At 35.0% G+C, this 16144-nt stretch overlaps 2 protein-coding genes across 9 annotated transcripts in view; one reads left to right on the top strand and one right to left on the bottom strand.

Annotated features, from left to right (window-relative positions):
• Positions 1–16144, top strand: part of TMEM184C (transmembrane protein 184C) — a 33342-nt gene that overhangs the window by 15002 nt on the left and 2196 nt on the right. Inside the window, exons 5-11 of one of the 4 annotated variants that reach the window (XR_006201686.1) lie at positions 3043–3117; positions 4215–4308; positions 7176–7288; positions 8647–8746; positions 9221–9392; positions 9603–9991; positions 15767–15831. Coding sequence is in view for 1 of the 4 variants with exons in the window: in XM_042935353.1 (XP_042791287.1) it covers positions 3043–3117; positions 4215–4308; positions 7176–7288; positions 8647–8746; positions 9221–9392; positions 9603–9868 (820 nt within the window). In the remaining 3 variants the exon portion in view is untranslated. Of the gene's footprint in view, positions 1–3042; positions 3118–4214; positions 4309–7175; positions 7289–8646; positions 8747–9220; positions 9393–9602; positions 10384–15766; positions 15839–16144 lie in introns of those variants that run through there. The other 3 variants (XR_006201687.1, XR_006201685.1, XM_042935353.1) reach the window with 3 other exon arrangements.
• Positions 11301–16144, bottom strand: part of PRMT9 (protein arginine methyltransferase 9) — a 38162-nt gene continuing 33318 nt past the window's right edge. For all 5 annotated transcript variants that reach the window (XM_042935348.1, XM_042935349.1, XM_042935351.1 and 2 more), the window contains 3 exons: positions 15883–16036; positions 12681–12803; positions 11301–12381 (listed from right to left, as the gene is read on the bottom strand). In XM_042935348.1, coding sequence (XP_042791282.1) covers positions 12166–12381; positions 12681–12803; positions 15883–16036 — 493 coding nt within the window. In that variant the 3' untranslated portion in view covers positions 11301–12165. The remainder of the gene's footprint in view (positions 12382–12680; positions 12804–15882; positions 16037–16144) is intronic.

The raw sequence follows: 16144 nt of genomic DNA, 5'->3' as shown, positions 1-16144 counted from the left end.
TGAGTTCGAGCCCCGCGTCAGGCTCTGGGCTGATGGCTCAGAGCCTGGAGCCTGTTTCCGATTCTGTGTCTCCCTCTCTCTCTGTCCCTCCCCCGTTCATGCTCTGTCTCTCTCTGTCCCAAAGATAAATAAACGTTGAAAAAAAAAAAAAAAAAATTCTAATCTAATAATAGGCTATTTACATTTTTGTGGTTATTGATATATTCATTTAAAATCTTGCCATCTGTTTATTTCCTCTTTGTCTCTCTTCTTTCATTGATTGCATTTTTTTGAGTAAGCCTTTATTGTAAAATAATTTTCAATTTATAGAAAAGTTGCAAAAGACAAGACAGATTTCTAATACGCCCTTTACCCAGCTTCCCCTAATGTTACATAACATCTTATGTAATCATGGTATATTCATCAAAACCAAGAAATAACATTGGTATAATACTATTAACTGCAGACTCTTCAGATTTCTCAAGTTTTTCCACTAATGCCCTTTCTCTGTTCCAGGATCCAATTCAAGAATCCACATTTTAATAAAGATTTTAGTAAATAATTTTAAGGTTTTCCAAACATTAAAGGAATACAAACAAATATAAACAGAAATCTGTTTTATAACACCCACATTTAACAAATACTAATATATTGTAGGTCCATCATTCCTTATTTGTGATTATAAAATATTTTTTAAAACCCTTGAGAACCAAAAGCTTTTTCACAGGTTATATGGTGGCAAAACAGTGTATCATCTTTAATTTTAACGTGACTACTTTTAAGTCTTTTATAGATTTAACTACAAGTGTTAGAAGGTCCTCACTCCTTGTATCTCAGAGCAATTCGGGATCCATTACTTCTTTCTGAAGTATGACCTTTAAAAATTCCTTTAGTGTCAATGTATCAGTGGTAATTTTTCTCAGATGTACTTATCCAAAAGGTTTGCCTTCATTCTTAAAAGACAGTTTTGCTGGATGTATAATTCTGTGTTGACAGGAATTTTCTCCAAGCCTTTTGAAGATTTTATTCTACCTGATTCTGGCTTCCGTTGTTACTATTAAGCCTCTCCTGTCAACCTAATTGTTATTCCATTATAGATGACCTAGCTCCAACTCCATTTAAGACCCTGTCTTTGATGTTTTGCAGATTCACTATGAAGTATCTAGGTTGTTGTTTCTGTTTTTAGTCCTCCTTTATTTACAGAGTTCCTCAACCTACAGATTGATATCTTTCATCAGTTCTGAAAAGTTCCTAGCAATAACTTCTTGTGATTTTATCTTTACTCTGTCTGAACTATGAATATATGTCGGACCTTCTGATTCTATTCAGTTCTTTGTAACTCTCACATTTGTCTCTTTGTCTCAGCCTTTGCTACGTTCTAGGCAGTTTCTTCAAATACATCTTCAGTTCATTTATTCTCTGCAGCTTTCAAAGTTATCTAATTGGCTAATCCATTTGTAAAGAGTATGGGACAGGAAGAACAGCATGTACAGCCAAGGCATTCTCTCAAGAAGTCTTGAAACAAGCCCAAGTGCACTCCCTAGGCCCCCCTCAGGGAGGCACACTTAGCTGTAAGTGGGAGTGAACCACCTTAGCACAGAGAAGTCTCTCAGCACATAGAACCCCAACAGTTTCTTTATTCAGTCCTGATACAACACCTCAAGACCTATATGCCGAATCTTCTCAGTCTTGATGCAATTCTTAAATTAGGGGATTCATAATACATTATATTGATAATCAGTTCTCCTGATAGTAGTGCGAAATAAAGCATTTGCCCTCAGAGCAACTTGTTTTTTTTTGTTTTTGTTTTGTTTTTAAGTTTATTTTGAGGGAGAAAGAGAGCACAAGCAGGGAGAAGGCAGAGAAAGAGGGAGACTGAGAATCCCAAACAGGCTCTAAGCCCAGTGCAAGGCTTGATCTTGTGAACCAAGATCATGACCTGAGCCCTTTAGCCAAGATCAAGAGTCAGACGCTTAACCACTGAGTCACCCAGGCACTCCAGAGCAACTTGGTCTTTTAAGAAGGCTTGCACAACACTGTCAGGTAGAGCCGTTTTTGTTTTGTTTTTGTTTTCCCCTTGTAAATTTTCCCCTACACTGAGTAATCTTACATTTATGCAGATCTTTGTTTTGTCCTTTCATAAATCTAGTTAGTGATACTCTCTGGAATGATATTTAAATTCCAAACTTGAAAGAAAACTGAATTCTAAATGTAAATAAGTAATACTTTTTTTTTTTTTTTTTTTAGTTTAGTTTTGAGAGAGAGAGGGTGCAAATGAGAGAGAGGGAGAGAGGGAGAATCCCATACAGGCTCCACACTGAAAGTATGGAGCCTGAAGCAGGGCTCCAGCTCACCTTAAGCAGGGCTCGAACTCACGAACTGCAAATCATGACCTGAGCTGAAGTTGGATGCTTAAACTGACTGAGCCTCCCAGGCGCCCCTAAATAATACTTTCTGAATACGCTTTCACATATACATGCACACAATTCATCCGTTACTCAGTCTTTCTTCTAGAAACATACAGGAACACGTTTTTGTTTTCTCTGCTGCGCTATTCAGGAATTTGAAACTGAACACAGAAAGGGGGATCTTTCAGAAGATGTAGTTGTCAAATAATTTAAAAAACAGCATTTAAACAGTTTGTTTGCTATCATCCACATTCTTCCCCAGTTGCCATTTAGAATGACTAAATTAAAAGAATTAAATATAGAGGCACCTGGGTGGCTCAGTCAGTTAAGCGTACAACTCCTGGTTTCGGCTCAGGTCATGATCTTACAGTTTTGTGAGTTCGAGCCACATGTCTGGCTCTGTGCTAGCAACACGAAGCCTGCTTGGGATTCTCTACTTTTCTCTCCCTCTCTCTCTCTCGGTCTCTCTGTCCCTTCCCAATTCACACTGTCTCTGTCTCACAATAAATAAACTTAAAAAAAATTTTTTAAATAAAAGAATTAAATATAAATATGGCATCATTTGTCAAAGGGATTTTAATATGGGAGGCTTTGGAGAAAATCTGATACTATTTAAATGAGTAGTCGAAATGCTAAGTTTTTTGTTCTTTGGCAGAGTATTGCTGTTTAGGTGCAAACTGGGTGTACTGCAGTATACAGTTGTCAGACCATTCACCACCATTGTTGCTCTGTAAGTACAAGGAACTCATTATTTTTTTTTTATTCTCATGCTCTTGAGAACAATTGAGTAGACATACCAAGAGCATTAATTTACTTGTTTATGATATATATATACTCTTATAAAAAGCAAAGTGTATGAAAACACTACTTTTAAAAATAAATAAGGTGACCGTTTATAGGCAGAGAATCACTATGGAATTCTTCTAAATAACATTCTCTAGTTCATTCTGGAAAACATTTTTAAGGTACTTTTTTTCCCAAATATTAATATTCACACAGCTTTACAAAAACATCGATTACATGAAGTTAAAGTATACTACTTTAGGTTCATTATATGGTTTTGTTTTCTATATGGTTAACTTAGAATATGACTACTATATTCCAAGGATGAAATCATAATTTTCTTATTTAAGAATTCTGTCAAGGCTTAGGAGATGAGGTAAGATGGTATATCATTAAGCTATCTGGTAAAACTATTCCCTAAAAATTTAAGAACATCGGATAATTTAAAGTGAGTAGATTGCATATTTTATCTGCTAATCATAACTAATATTGTGCATATTCAGAGAAAGAAAGGGAAGAAAGGTGAAAGAAGCATTCAGTTCTTTATTCTACCTTTGACCTAGCAATTCTTTAGCAGTATTTACCTTAGAATTAAAGCTAATTAACTTGTTTATGATGGCAGGCTTTATTTGTCTGCAGTTTAGAAACTGGGTAATCACATAAGCTAATACTTAGATATGGGTATTCATAAAATTTACCTCCCAAGACAAGTTGTAGGAAAAGTGATACTTGTAGTTATAGACTTGGATTATAAGCCTATAACTATCAAGCTTTTGAAAATTAGGCAACCTAATTTTTTTTAATCTAGTAATTATCCTTTCTAGTTCAGTGCATGTATCTTATTTTGGAATTAAGATGCAGAAATAATCATTTGGTAATGTTACTAAAAAATGTTTAATTTTGAACCACTTCTATGACCAAAATCAAGTGATTATCTATAGGGTCTTTTAAATAAACTGACTTCTAAATTTAAATATTTCTGTCAATGCTATGTTTTAAAATATATATTTGATTTAATCATAGATCTTATTTTTACCATTTTAGAATCTGTGAGCTGCTTGGTATATATGATGAAGGAAACTTTAGCTTTTCAAATGCTTGGACTTACTTGGTTATAATAAACAACATGTCACAATTGGTAAGTAAATATTTTTTTTATTTATTTTTTTTTTTAAATTATTTTAAGTAGACTCTATATCCAGCATGGGGCCCAAACTTAAGATCCTAGGATCAAGGGTCACAAGCTCTACTGACTAAGCCAGCCAGGTATCCCAATAAATATTAACTGTATTAAATTAGTATCTGTGACTCTAAATTTTCTTAGGAAAAGTTTGAGAATGAAGTTTGTTATTTTTTAATCTTGAAATTTGATTTATAGGAAAGAACCTGAAGAAACTTTAACACGTCCTTATACATATATAAAGATATAAATATCTTTGGGTTAATTATTTGGTGACTTTTACCTTGACCTGTTGATCATGTTTGTTCATTTGGTTGTGGTAGTCACTACATAGTTGTGTGGATATGTCATAAATAAAAGCACAATGCTCTCCTTAAAATATACATAACCAGGGCATACTCAATAAGAGAATATATCTAATTGGATTATGACAGTACAAGGTTTGAATAAAAATGGGAGAATAAAATACTCTTATGTATTTGGAATTAAAGGAAAATTGTGAACGCCAAGTTTAAAAAAAAAATGTTCTAGAGGGGCACCTGGGTGGCTCAGTCGGTTGAGCCTCTGACTTTGGCGCAGGTCATGATCTCACTTTCCGTGAGTTCGAGCCCCACTTCGGGCTCTGTGCTGACAGCTTGGAGCCTGGAGCCTGCTTCAGATTCTCTGTCTCCCTCTCTCTGTCTCTGTCCCTCCCCTGCTCATGCTCTGTCTGTCTCTCTCTCTCTCTCATTCTCAAAAATAAATAGAGGTTTAAAAAAAAAATTTTTTTTAAATGTTCTAGAAACTGAAATGCTCTAAAAAAATAATTGTCCAATCCTTTCAACTTAAGAACTTGCACTTCATTTAAATCTTTAATGTTTTCGGGGCGCCTGGGTGGCGCAGTCGGTTAAGCGTCCGACTTCAGCCAGGTCACGATCTCGCGGTCCGTGAGTTCGAGCCCCGCGTCAGGCTCTGGGCTGATGGCTCAGAGCCTGGAGCCTGTTTCCGATTCTGTGTCTCCCTCTCTCTCTGCCCCTCCCCCGTTCATGCTCTGTCTCTCTCTGTCCCAAAAATAAATAAAAAACGTTGAAAAAAAAAAAAATTTAAAAAAAAAAAAAATCTTTAATGTTTTCAACAAAATAATAGGTGGAATGACATGCACGTGTGTTATTAGATGTTTATAATAAAAATTATATGCCTGTGGGGACATCTGGGTGGCTTGGTTGGTTAAGCATCCAACTTTGGCTCAGGTCAGGTCATGATCTCATGGTGCATGAATTCAAGCCCCACTCTGAGCTCCCCACTCTCAGCATGGAACCCACTTTGGATCCTGTCTCCCTCTGTCTCTGCTTCTCCCCACCTCGTGCTTTCTGTCAAAAATAAACATTTAAAAAAAATTATATGCCTGTGTATTTAAAGCTTTCCCTTATGTTCATGTTCTTTAAAACCAGTAATTCCATTACTGGGAATGTAATCCTCAAGTAGTTGTAAGGGGGTGCCTGGGTGGCTCAGTCAGTTAAGTATCTGTCTTGGTTTCAGTTCAGGTCATGATCTCATGGTTTGTGGGATAGAGCCCCTCATGGGGCTCTGCAGTGACAGCATGGAGCCTGCTTGGGATTCTCTCTCACCGTTTCTCTCTCTGCCCCCACTCCTGCTCATACATGCATGCACGTGCTCTCTCTCAAAATAAACATTAAAAAAAAGAAATAGTTGTGTTTTTGGTTTGTTGAATATCTTTGTATATACAGACTATTTGTAATAGAAAAAGACTGGAAACCATTCAAAGCCCAGTGATAAGGACTGGTTAAATGTATGATGGTCCTTCCACTGGTCAAAATACTAGGCAGTAATTAAAAATAATCCTTATGAGGGGCCAACCTAGTTGGCTCAGTCGGAGGAACTTGCAACTCTTGATCTCAGGGTTGTGAGTTGGAGCCCCATGTTGGGTGTAGAGAGTACTTAAAATCTTTTTAAAAGTATTAATAATAATCCTTATGAAATATATGAAAAAGTAAGGTACTTTAAGTGAGGGAAAATCAGGCAACCAAATTTTATTTTCAGTTGGTGATACCTGTTAAAAACCACCTATATGTAGAATGGAATGGTTGGACAATGGGACTATAGACAACTTTATATTTTACTTTACTGCTTTTATATTCTAAAATATTTCAAAGAAACATTTTCTATGACTGTAATGGGAAAAAATAAACTTTTAGGGAAATGTTTATTGCTATGTACACTATACTATGTTATTACAATTGATTTTTAAAAAATAGTTAATACTGTCTTGATCGTTTATTTTAAAAAAGTAAATTCAGCCAGATTAACATACTGCCCTCAAGAAAAATTGTTGATTCCTTACTTTCATTTTTCATGGGCAAATTTTATTCAAATAGTACTTATTTACTGTGTTTTATAAATAACATATATATAATAGAGTAAGATAGTCAAACTTAACTTTTATAAAATTAATGATAATTTGTATATAAAAGCGATTAATAAGCAGATCAATATATTTTTATCTTGGCTGAGGGACAGCCTTTTCTTCCTTTCATGACAGTCACTTGTTCATTGTTTTCTTTATGGGTTCCAGTAAGTGAACACTTAAAGCCACTTTCAGGGAAGACATTATGCATCTCTTATTAGAAATTTCATATCATTATTTTCATCCCCAGTAAACTATAAAAGCTTGTTGTTAATCTAAAAATAACAGAATAGAAAACCTAAAAAATATTGCCTGAACCATGACTGTGTACCAGGTTCTGGTTTATAACTAACTGTATGATTTCTGTTACCATATTTAATTAATCTTATTGAAGAAGTTTAACTGTTAATCTTGTTTCTAGTTTGCCATGTATTGTCTGCTGCTATTTTATAAAGTACTGAAGGAAGAACTGAGTCCAATTCAACCTGTTGGCAAATTTCTTTGTGTAAAGCTGGTGGTTTTTGTTTCCTTTTGGTAAGTGTTGCTTTCTCTTAAATGTTCTTAGTTTCTACAGGGTAATAATACTGTTGATTAGGGAGGATTTTCAAAATGGTCTTAATGTAGAAGATGAATTAAAATGTCTCTGCTTACCTTTTAAAAAGTTCATCCTTTTAGCCCTTCTTGGTTTTTCATAAAGAAGTAATCAGATAGCATAACATTTACAAGAAAATAATTTGAGACAATCTAAATGTCTCAACACTAGAGGAATCATTAAAATATATCATGGTCCTTTCACATAAGAGAATAGTCTGCAGTTTGGAAGATAAATATAGAATATTTAATACTGTGAGGTATAATGTTCATTAGTAAAATACATTCTTTAAAGCAGAAGACAAAACTGTTCATGGTCCCAATTTAGTGAAAGAGTGGGTGATAGGGGACCTAGAAACAAATACACTAACATACAAATATGAAAAGGGGAAAAAGAATAATCCTTGAACTCCTACCACCCAGAAAGAATGATTAACATTGTGGTGCACATAATGTCACATATAAAATTCCACAGAAATGGTTTCATACTATAAAAACTTGTAGAATTCAATGATACATTCAGTATATTGTGTATATAGTTCTTAGTCTATAAAGTGAGGATATAATTTTCTTGTTGTTTGGGTTTGTTTTGTTTTTTGGTTTTGCTAAGTATTCTGTTTTGTGGATCTAACTTTTTAACTAATCTTCTATTGACATTTAGTATGTTCCTGATTTTTTCACCATTACAAGCAATATTGAAGTAAAATTCTTATATGCAGAAATATGAAAACTCGTCTTACTATCTTATTATTAGCTGTCTAAATTTCACCTAGGGTTATATCCATAGATGTGCTTGAAATGTTCAGTGTGACTCCATCTTGGGAGTCTGACACCTTCTGAGTTTGTCTCTAGTTCCAGCACTTCAAATAAGACGGGTTTTAATGTTTTAAAGAATAATCTGGATAATTAAGACAGGTGTAAATAACATTGAAGTATCTGTCCTGTATTTTATTTTAAATGCCTGATATACAAGGTGTTAGGCATTGTCTATGTATAGGAAACATTTGCTTGTACACACTTTCAAAACAAAAAGACATAGAAACCAAATACTGAGGTTACATATATTTAGAAATACATAATGAAAACTCATACAATGAAACTATACTAGAAGAATAAATTTGTAAAGCAAATAAATGTTTTTAATATAGATATATGCTATAATATAATATGCTATGAAGACAGGGTGGTGGTGGTGGTCCACAAGTTGTGCAGGGTTAACTTTTTTAAATGGCATATTTGTAAAACAACTGCTCATTTTATGCTTGATATAGATTTGGCGTTTACCTTTTCCTAACATATAGGCAAGCAGTAGTTATTGCTTTATTGGTTAAAGTTGGCGTTATTTCTGAAAAGCATACATGGGAATGGCAGACTGTAGAAGCTGTGGCTACCGGACTCCAGGTTAGTGCTATCTGTGAATTTAATATAATTTTACTATTTACCCATTTTACATATTATCTCTGAAACCTGACAACAAGCAGGCTGTGGGGCTACTATTCTCACTTCACAAATGAGGAAACGGGGAAGTGTAGGGAAACTAGCCATCATCACTCGTGGTAGAGCCAGGAATAGAACCTAGAATTTGTTTTTCCTTCTTTCTCTGTGCATTTGTCTTTAGTCCTTGGGCAGTGGATTGAGAATGCACTGTACTTTAAGATATACTTGATTGGGGAGTATAAAGGAGGTTTAGATTTTTGCCATTTTGCCTTTTTTTTTTTGAGGTCGGAGACAGTTATTTTGGAAAATGAGTATAATATGGGGAAAAACAGATGTCAATACTTAAATACTTTTTGAAAAGAAAGATAGTGCTTTTATTTACAAAACTAGATTTAAGCTCAAAGATGGCTGATGTTTTTGTTGCTGTTGTTGTTGTAGGACTTTATCATCTGTATTGAGATGTTCCTTGCTGCTATTGCTCATCACTACACTTTCTCATATAAACCCTATGTCCAAGAAGCAGAAGAGGGCTCATGCTTTGATTCCTTTCTTGCCATGTGGGATGTTTCAGATATTAGGGATGATATTTCTGAGCAAGTAAGGCATGTTGGTAAGTACCAGCCATTTCATTCATCCAAACAGGTTATTGGAGTTCTCATACTAGGGCAATTTAGTAGCTATTTTTAAGAGATGAAAAGACTGTTTAAAGCAGTACCAGTAAAATTGGGTGTGGGGAGGTGGAACTTATTTTTAGCATGGTAAGTTTATAGTGATAAAAATAACTTTTGGCTAACTTGAAAACCTTTCTATTACTTTAAAGGAAGGACAGTCATGGGACATCCTAGGAAGAAGTTTTTTCCTGAGGACCAAGATCAAAATGAACATACAAGCTTGTTATCATCATCATCACAAGATGCAATTTCTGTTGCCTCTTCTGTACCACCTTCACCCATGGGTCATTACCAAGGGTTTGGACACACTGTGACTCCCCAGACTACGCCTACTATGGCTAACATACCTGATGAAATGTATAATGACACTACAGGAGATAAAAATGAACTTTCAGATAAATCTGTGGCCTCCTGAACAAGTGTGCAGAAGCAAACTGTGCTCCTTCTACCATGTTATTTCATCACTTGGTATCCCACTGCTCAGGATTTTGTGCTTGGGACAAGCCATAAATGATGGAAAGTTTTCAACACAAAGAAGGTGAGAAAGCCAGGTACAACTACTGGATTTATATAACTGAGTTTTGTATATCACAAATAATCAGTCTAAATATCCTAGACTTAGACTTGATTTCTTAACATTAGAGTATCACATACTCAAATGGTAGAAAATGACTCTACTAAATGTTCCTGGTGTTACATTGCTTTATCAAGAGGATGGACATTAAAAAAAAAAAAAAAAAAAAATCAATGCTTCTACCACTGCTGCATGAATAGAACGCTCTGGAATTTAGCAGAAAGTATAATTTGGAAATACGAATTAGTGGAACTTAATCATAATCATGTGCCATATATGCCTACCTAACAATTATTTCTCTATTTCTCAACTGGATGTCTTTCAATAAATAAGAATTTATCATTTATTTTCTGCAATTTTTTGTCTCCCATTACTTCAACATAAACTCTTAATGTTTTTTTCAAAAAGTTCTTGATTAGAGGCACAGCAAAAAAGAAATAAGTGCAAAAAAATTAAAGGTTAAAGATTACACACCTACAATGAAGGATACCTATATCTTCTATTCCTTTTAGAAGAAATGGGACCTAATATAAATCTTAAAACAACTACTATCTAAAAATCTTATTTGCAACACTACTAATAGATTAATAAGTTATCCATGATTTTCAGATGAAAAGAATAAACTGGATAGAAGATTGGGAGGATAAATAAGAAACTTATTGGGCATCTGGGTGGCTCAGTCGGTTAAAGCATCCGACTTCGGCTCAGGTCATAATCTCATGGTTCACGGGTTTGAGCCCCACATCGGGCTCTGTGCTGACAGCCCAGAAACTGGAGCCTGCTTCGTGGATTCTGTCTCCCTCTCTCTCTGCCCCTCCCCCATTTGTACTCTGTCTCTCTCTAAAATAAATAAAACATTAAAAAAAAACTTATGATAGCAATGGAGTCTACTTTTCCTCAATGCTGTCACAGGTGTCAGCAAATAAATCTAGGCTGAGTAGTCTTAATTATTCATTAAACCATAGTCAGAAGACATGTAGGTGCTATTTGGGAGACACTTCTTACTTAAGATGGAGTTTCTCAAATTGCTAATCACAACCAACTGGGTTATATACTGCAAATAAAATCTAGAAAGTGCCAGAGTAGTATGTTACAAATAGCAATAATAAATATTATTTCTCAAAATCTTTGCTTTATATATTTATGCACACACATTCACATACATATACTGGTTCACTGTAAATTGGAGTCTTTATTCTGTCCGCTATTATAAACATTTCTATTGAAAGTAAAGCTGGGTAGTATAATACTAGAGCAACAAGAGCAGGCAATGTAGAGAGAAGGTATGTCTTATTTTCTTTGTGGCTTACTTACAAAGAGCACACAGTATTTACAAGGTACATCTTATTAATCTTCCTGTTGCAAGTCTTTAAAAATTGGACCAATTATTATATATTTCTTACTGCACATATGGATCAAAACTTTAAAAAATACTGATTTAGGTTTACCTCGTTCTTGAACTTACCAGCTTTTTCATTTTCTTTGCCAAAGTAGACCAGGAAAAAGGCTCCCTCTTTAAAACTTTACTTCATCCTTAACTCTTTTACTCTCATAATTAGATTTAGCTTATAGCTTAAATTCTTACTCAGGTTTGCATTCTCCAAACACAAAACCCAAGGAGTTTCAGAAACATACTAAGTATTTAAAAGAAGCAAGCTTGGAATTTATAAGTAACCATAACCCTGTCTTCAATTGAAGCCAACTTTCTGATAGATCCCAATTATAAGTTTGGACTTAAAAAACTCAAGATGCCTAAAAAATTAAAAGTTTGCTTTACTTACACAGGACAATGAAGACGGGACTCAAATCCCTTATATTTATAGATTTAGAATGTAGACTAAAGCGTTTAGGAAAATTGAACCCATTGTAAGTACAACCAAGCAATAAAAACAAAGCTTACTTACTTGAAAAATTAATAACAGCCTTTTTGAAAAAAGTCTGCAGCAATATTTTTATAATAACGCTCCTCTTTAAAATCTTTTAAATATACTTTATTAATCAATTTAAAAAATATTTAACCATTACAAGGAATTAAATCTTTATACCCCCATTTCATGAATACAATTCCACTACTAATTCAGACCAGAACTGCACACTTGCTGCTCTGCCTGAACAGTTTTTCATTAGAAAACTACTCTTCATTGTTTTACTGTGATGCTGACATTGCTTTTGTGATGCTGGACACTGAGTACTAATTCTTCTCCCATTTCCACCTGGATGGGATTATCTAATACAACTGCAGCTTGTTTCCAGTGGGAGGCTTCACTTGAAGTATCCAACCTAATCTCGTCATCAAGGTACATATGATACCAAAAGGGAATGGCAGTCACTTGTCCAGATTTACAAATGTGTACCTATGAAAATTAAGAAATTATGAAAATTTCATCAGAGTAAATAGAGCAGAGTTAAATAAGTAAGTTTTTGTCTTTTTAGTCAATTTTAGCTCCAAATTTTATAAAGATTTAATCATCCAATCCAAATATCAACCTATTTTATTCACTAGTATTTACCAAGCTCATTTTTGAATATTGTTTAGAAAAAAAACCTAACATTTAAATCTTCAAAGAAAGTGACTAATACTATTTTGTGTATATATAGTATTACCTAGCTTAAGAAAATTCTGACTATGACAAGAATAATCATTTTGTATTACCTTTACTTCTCTGTTAGAGGTGTTCAAATATGGAGTCATTAAATCTAGTCTTAAGAGTTCCACTGGCTTGCTTAAAGGTATACAGGGCAATGAGGACAGATCCAAAAATACACGTATAGGTACCTAGAAAAAGTACAAATTTTTCACTTTTACTCAATTCTTTCTGTGGCCCAATGACCCTGAAGTGCTTACTTTGTACTTGCATCAGTATGATACAATGCTTTTTACACCTAATATCTCATTTAATTTAATTCCCATATCAACCTTAAGGCATAAGGACTTTCATGATTCCAGTTTTATAAGAAGGATGAACAAACCAAGGCTTAGGCAGGTTACATAATTTGTTATGGTTTCAATTATCTACGAATTCTTTTCTTAGATGAAAGCAGATTAAATTTTTACTTAAGCCAAATAGCTCCAAAAATTTTAAACACAGATGTGCTTATGTGTGAAAGATGAACTAATTAGCAAATAGTACAATATTATTGTACTGTTTGAGAAAATGCCAAATAATAGTGGATTTCATTGTAAAATAAAGTTTAATTCTAGAAAGCAATGTTTCCCAACTTCGGCTGCAAGTTAAAATCACCTAAAGAGCTTTTTAAAAGCCTCAACTGTTCAGGCCATACCTCAGATCAATCTGGAGTTGGGAGCCAAGTATCTATAGTTCTGAAAGTTCAGTCAAGGTTGAGAGCCACTGCTATAATGTGTTCCATCAATTTTAGCAGCAATAGAACCTTCCTACCAGTAACTTCAGCCTCTTCAATTTGAAGCAGAAAGGAAACTGTTGTTTTAAAAGTGCCCTCTTTCCTTTGAGTAAAATATTAGCAACTGTTCATGGTGAAACAATGGACACAGATATACCAACCTCTTCCTGGGCATCCTGAAGGCATGCAAGCTTCCCTCACCATAAAAACAGCAATTCCATGCCATTTCCAAGACTGATTATGCCCTTTACCCTCATTTGTATCAGTCACCAGAAGAAGCCCTAAATTCCTTTGTTACCTCTCATCACATGCACTCTACTCCTTCATAGCCTGTCCTCACTTCTGTTTCTCAACCTAGCCCACTGGCCATCCCTGTCATCTGTGTTAATTCTTCTCACATTTCCCATCTAGAGTTCATCATTTCATGAGTTCTCTAGAGTTCAGTTCTTTCTATATACGCCCAAGGTGATTTCACTCAGACTTAGGGCTTTAAATATCATGTACCACATTTTATCTCTAGCCTGTATCTTTCTCTGAATTCTTATAAATGATCCTGCAAACACATAAATGCAACCTAATCCTCCTGCTATTTTCCCCAAATCAGTAGATGGTAACTATCCTTCCAGGTGCTCTCATTACCCACATCGAATCTATCACACAATGCACCTTCAAGTATGTCTACAATTGGAACTCTGCACCGTCTCCACACTGCTATGACTCACTCCTAAGTCACTACTACCTCTTACCTGGATTACTGCAATAATGCCTTTGCCTGCTCTCACAAGTGGCTTACTTCTAACCCCTTAACCATAGTAACCCTTTCAAAACAAGATACCTCATGTCACTCCTCCACGTGTTTTCCACCCTTTTCACAGTAAAAGTCTTCCTATGACCAAAACGGTCTACACGATCTGGTTCCTAATACTTTTCTGACTGCATCTTTCATCTGACTCACTCATGGTATCTTCCTGCTGTTTCTGAACACTCCAATCATGCTCTTGCCTCAGGCCATTGCATTTGTTGATCCTTTGACTTGTTTATGATTTGCTTCCTTATTTCTTCAGCTCCCTGCTTAACTACCACTTACCCATGAGTCCTTCCCTTAGTCATTACCTATATGAAACAGTATATATCACATACCCCCATTCCCTGTATTTCTTAACCTGCTTTATGTCCATAGCACTTCTAACCATCTATCATACTAATCTTTTTACTTGTTTATCTATTTCTTGTTTGCCAATTTGAGTGCTAGCTCCATGAATGCAGGAATTCATCTCTTATTTTCCTAGGCCAGTAAAAAAAAACAGAAGAGAAGGGATATGAAAAGTATACAGACCATGAATACAAACTATTAAGGAAGGGAGGATATAAGACAGGAAGTACAGTGAAAAGATGGCAAGGTCAAAATATAATAGATTCTGATGGGACCAAAGAGTTGCTTGCTGATCAAGAGGGAATAAGCTAGAAAGAAAGGAGATGGTGGTATTTTTGAACCACACAATTTAAACTTCTTCTTTTTTTTTTAAGTTTATTTATTTTTTTAGTAATCTCTACACCCAATGTGGGGCTTGAACTCACAACCCCAAGATTATGAGTCACACACTCCTGCAACTGAGATAGCCAGGTGCCCCTAAACTTCTGTCTTCTGATAAGTGTATTCTCCTTATTAAACTCGCAAAAAATCTGAGATTAAACAAACTCTAAAACTTGTTAGCCAGCCCTGAAAAAAGCATTTTCTCAAGAAACTTATATTTGCTAAGTACTGTTCACATAAGATCTAACTGCATCTTCAAGGGTTTACTATGTATAGCCTTCAAATAAAAGTTTTAGATATCACTTCTTGAATTCTGTACCCAAATCCTACTTCCCAAAAATTCTGCTTTGGTTTACACATCAGTATCGCATCAGTAGGTACCTCCTGCCTCTGTCTTCAACCCAAACTTCTTCCCTTAAACATTCTATCCACTCACACAATTTTAATCCGCAAATCTGTATTCTGCTAATACCTTTGCCAGCACTAGATCTTGACTCCTTGTTTCCCAAATAGCAACTAAACCCTTTGCCTTGCGCTCCAGTTTCCTAGGCTCCTATATTCTTACCCACAGCAGTCTAACTGTCTAGACACTAGCTGCTTACATCTATCACCTGCCAGCCTGAGGTTTCAATGTACTAAAGGGTTCAAGTTTGGAACACAGGTCTTTTTCTGACTGCTTCTGCTTTAGACAAGAAGCACCCTTTTTCATAAGACTAAACCTAGTACCCTATTTTCACTTAGTGGTTCAGAAGAATATCTATAGACTTTTGTCAATAGGAACAACAGAATTCCTTGGCGATTCTAATCCCTATGTTGATTTTCACTCATAAATTCCTTTGCTCTAGGAAACTGATTACCATCCTGATCCAGCTAAACACAGTGACTGTATTAAACTATGGAGAAAGATAAGGTAGATGGTGGGTAATAGCCACCTGATGGAACTTCTCTTCTAAACACTTACCTGAAACTGATTAATAAAGGGTGCTATATTCAATCCAAGAGTGCGTTCTGTTCCTTGAACAGCACTCTCTTCTACCAGTGTCTGTGATTCCACAAGCAACCCAAACATCAACACATATTGAGGAAAGATCTTGCCTCCAGATTGCAGCAAACACCTAGAGAAGGAAAAATGTTTTAAAAATCATCGTGATTCCCTGCATTTTATAAATACCAATAATTAATTCATAATGAATTGGTAAACTACAGATTGTACCTAATCTAAT

The sequence above is a fragment of the Panthera leo genome, chromosome B1, assembly GCF_018350215.1.
Source record: "Panthera leo isolate Ple1 chromosome B1, P.leo_Ple1_pat1.1, whole genome shotgun sequence".
Lineage (NCBI taxonomy): Eukaryota > Metazoa > Chordata > Mammalia > Carnivora > Felidae > Panthera > Panthera leo.
This window is presented reverse-complemented; position numbering and strand designations above follow the sequence as displayed.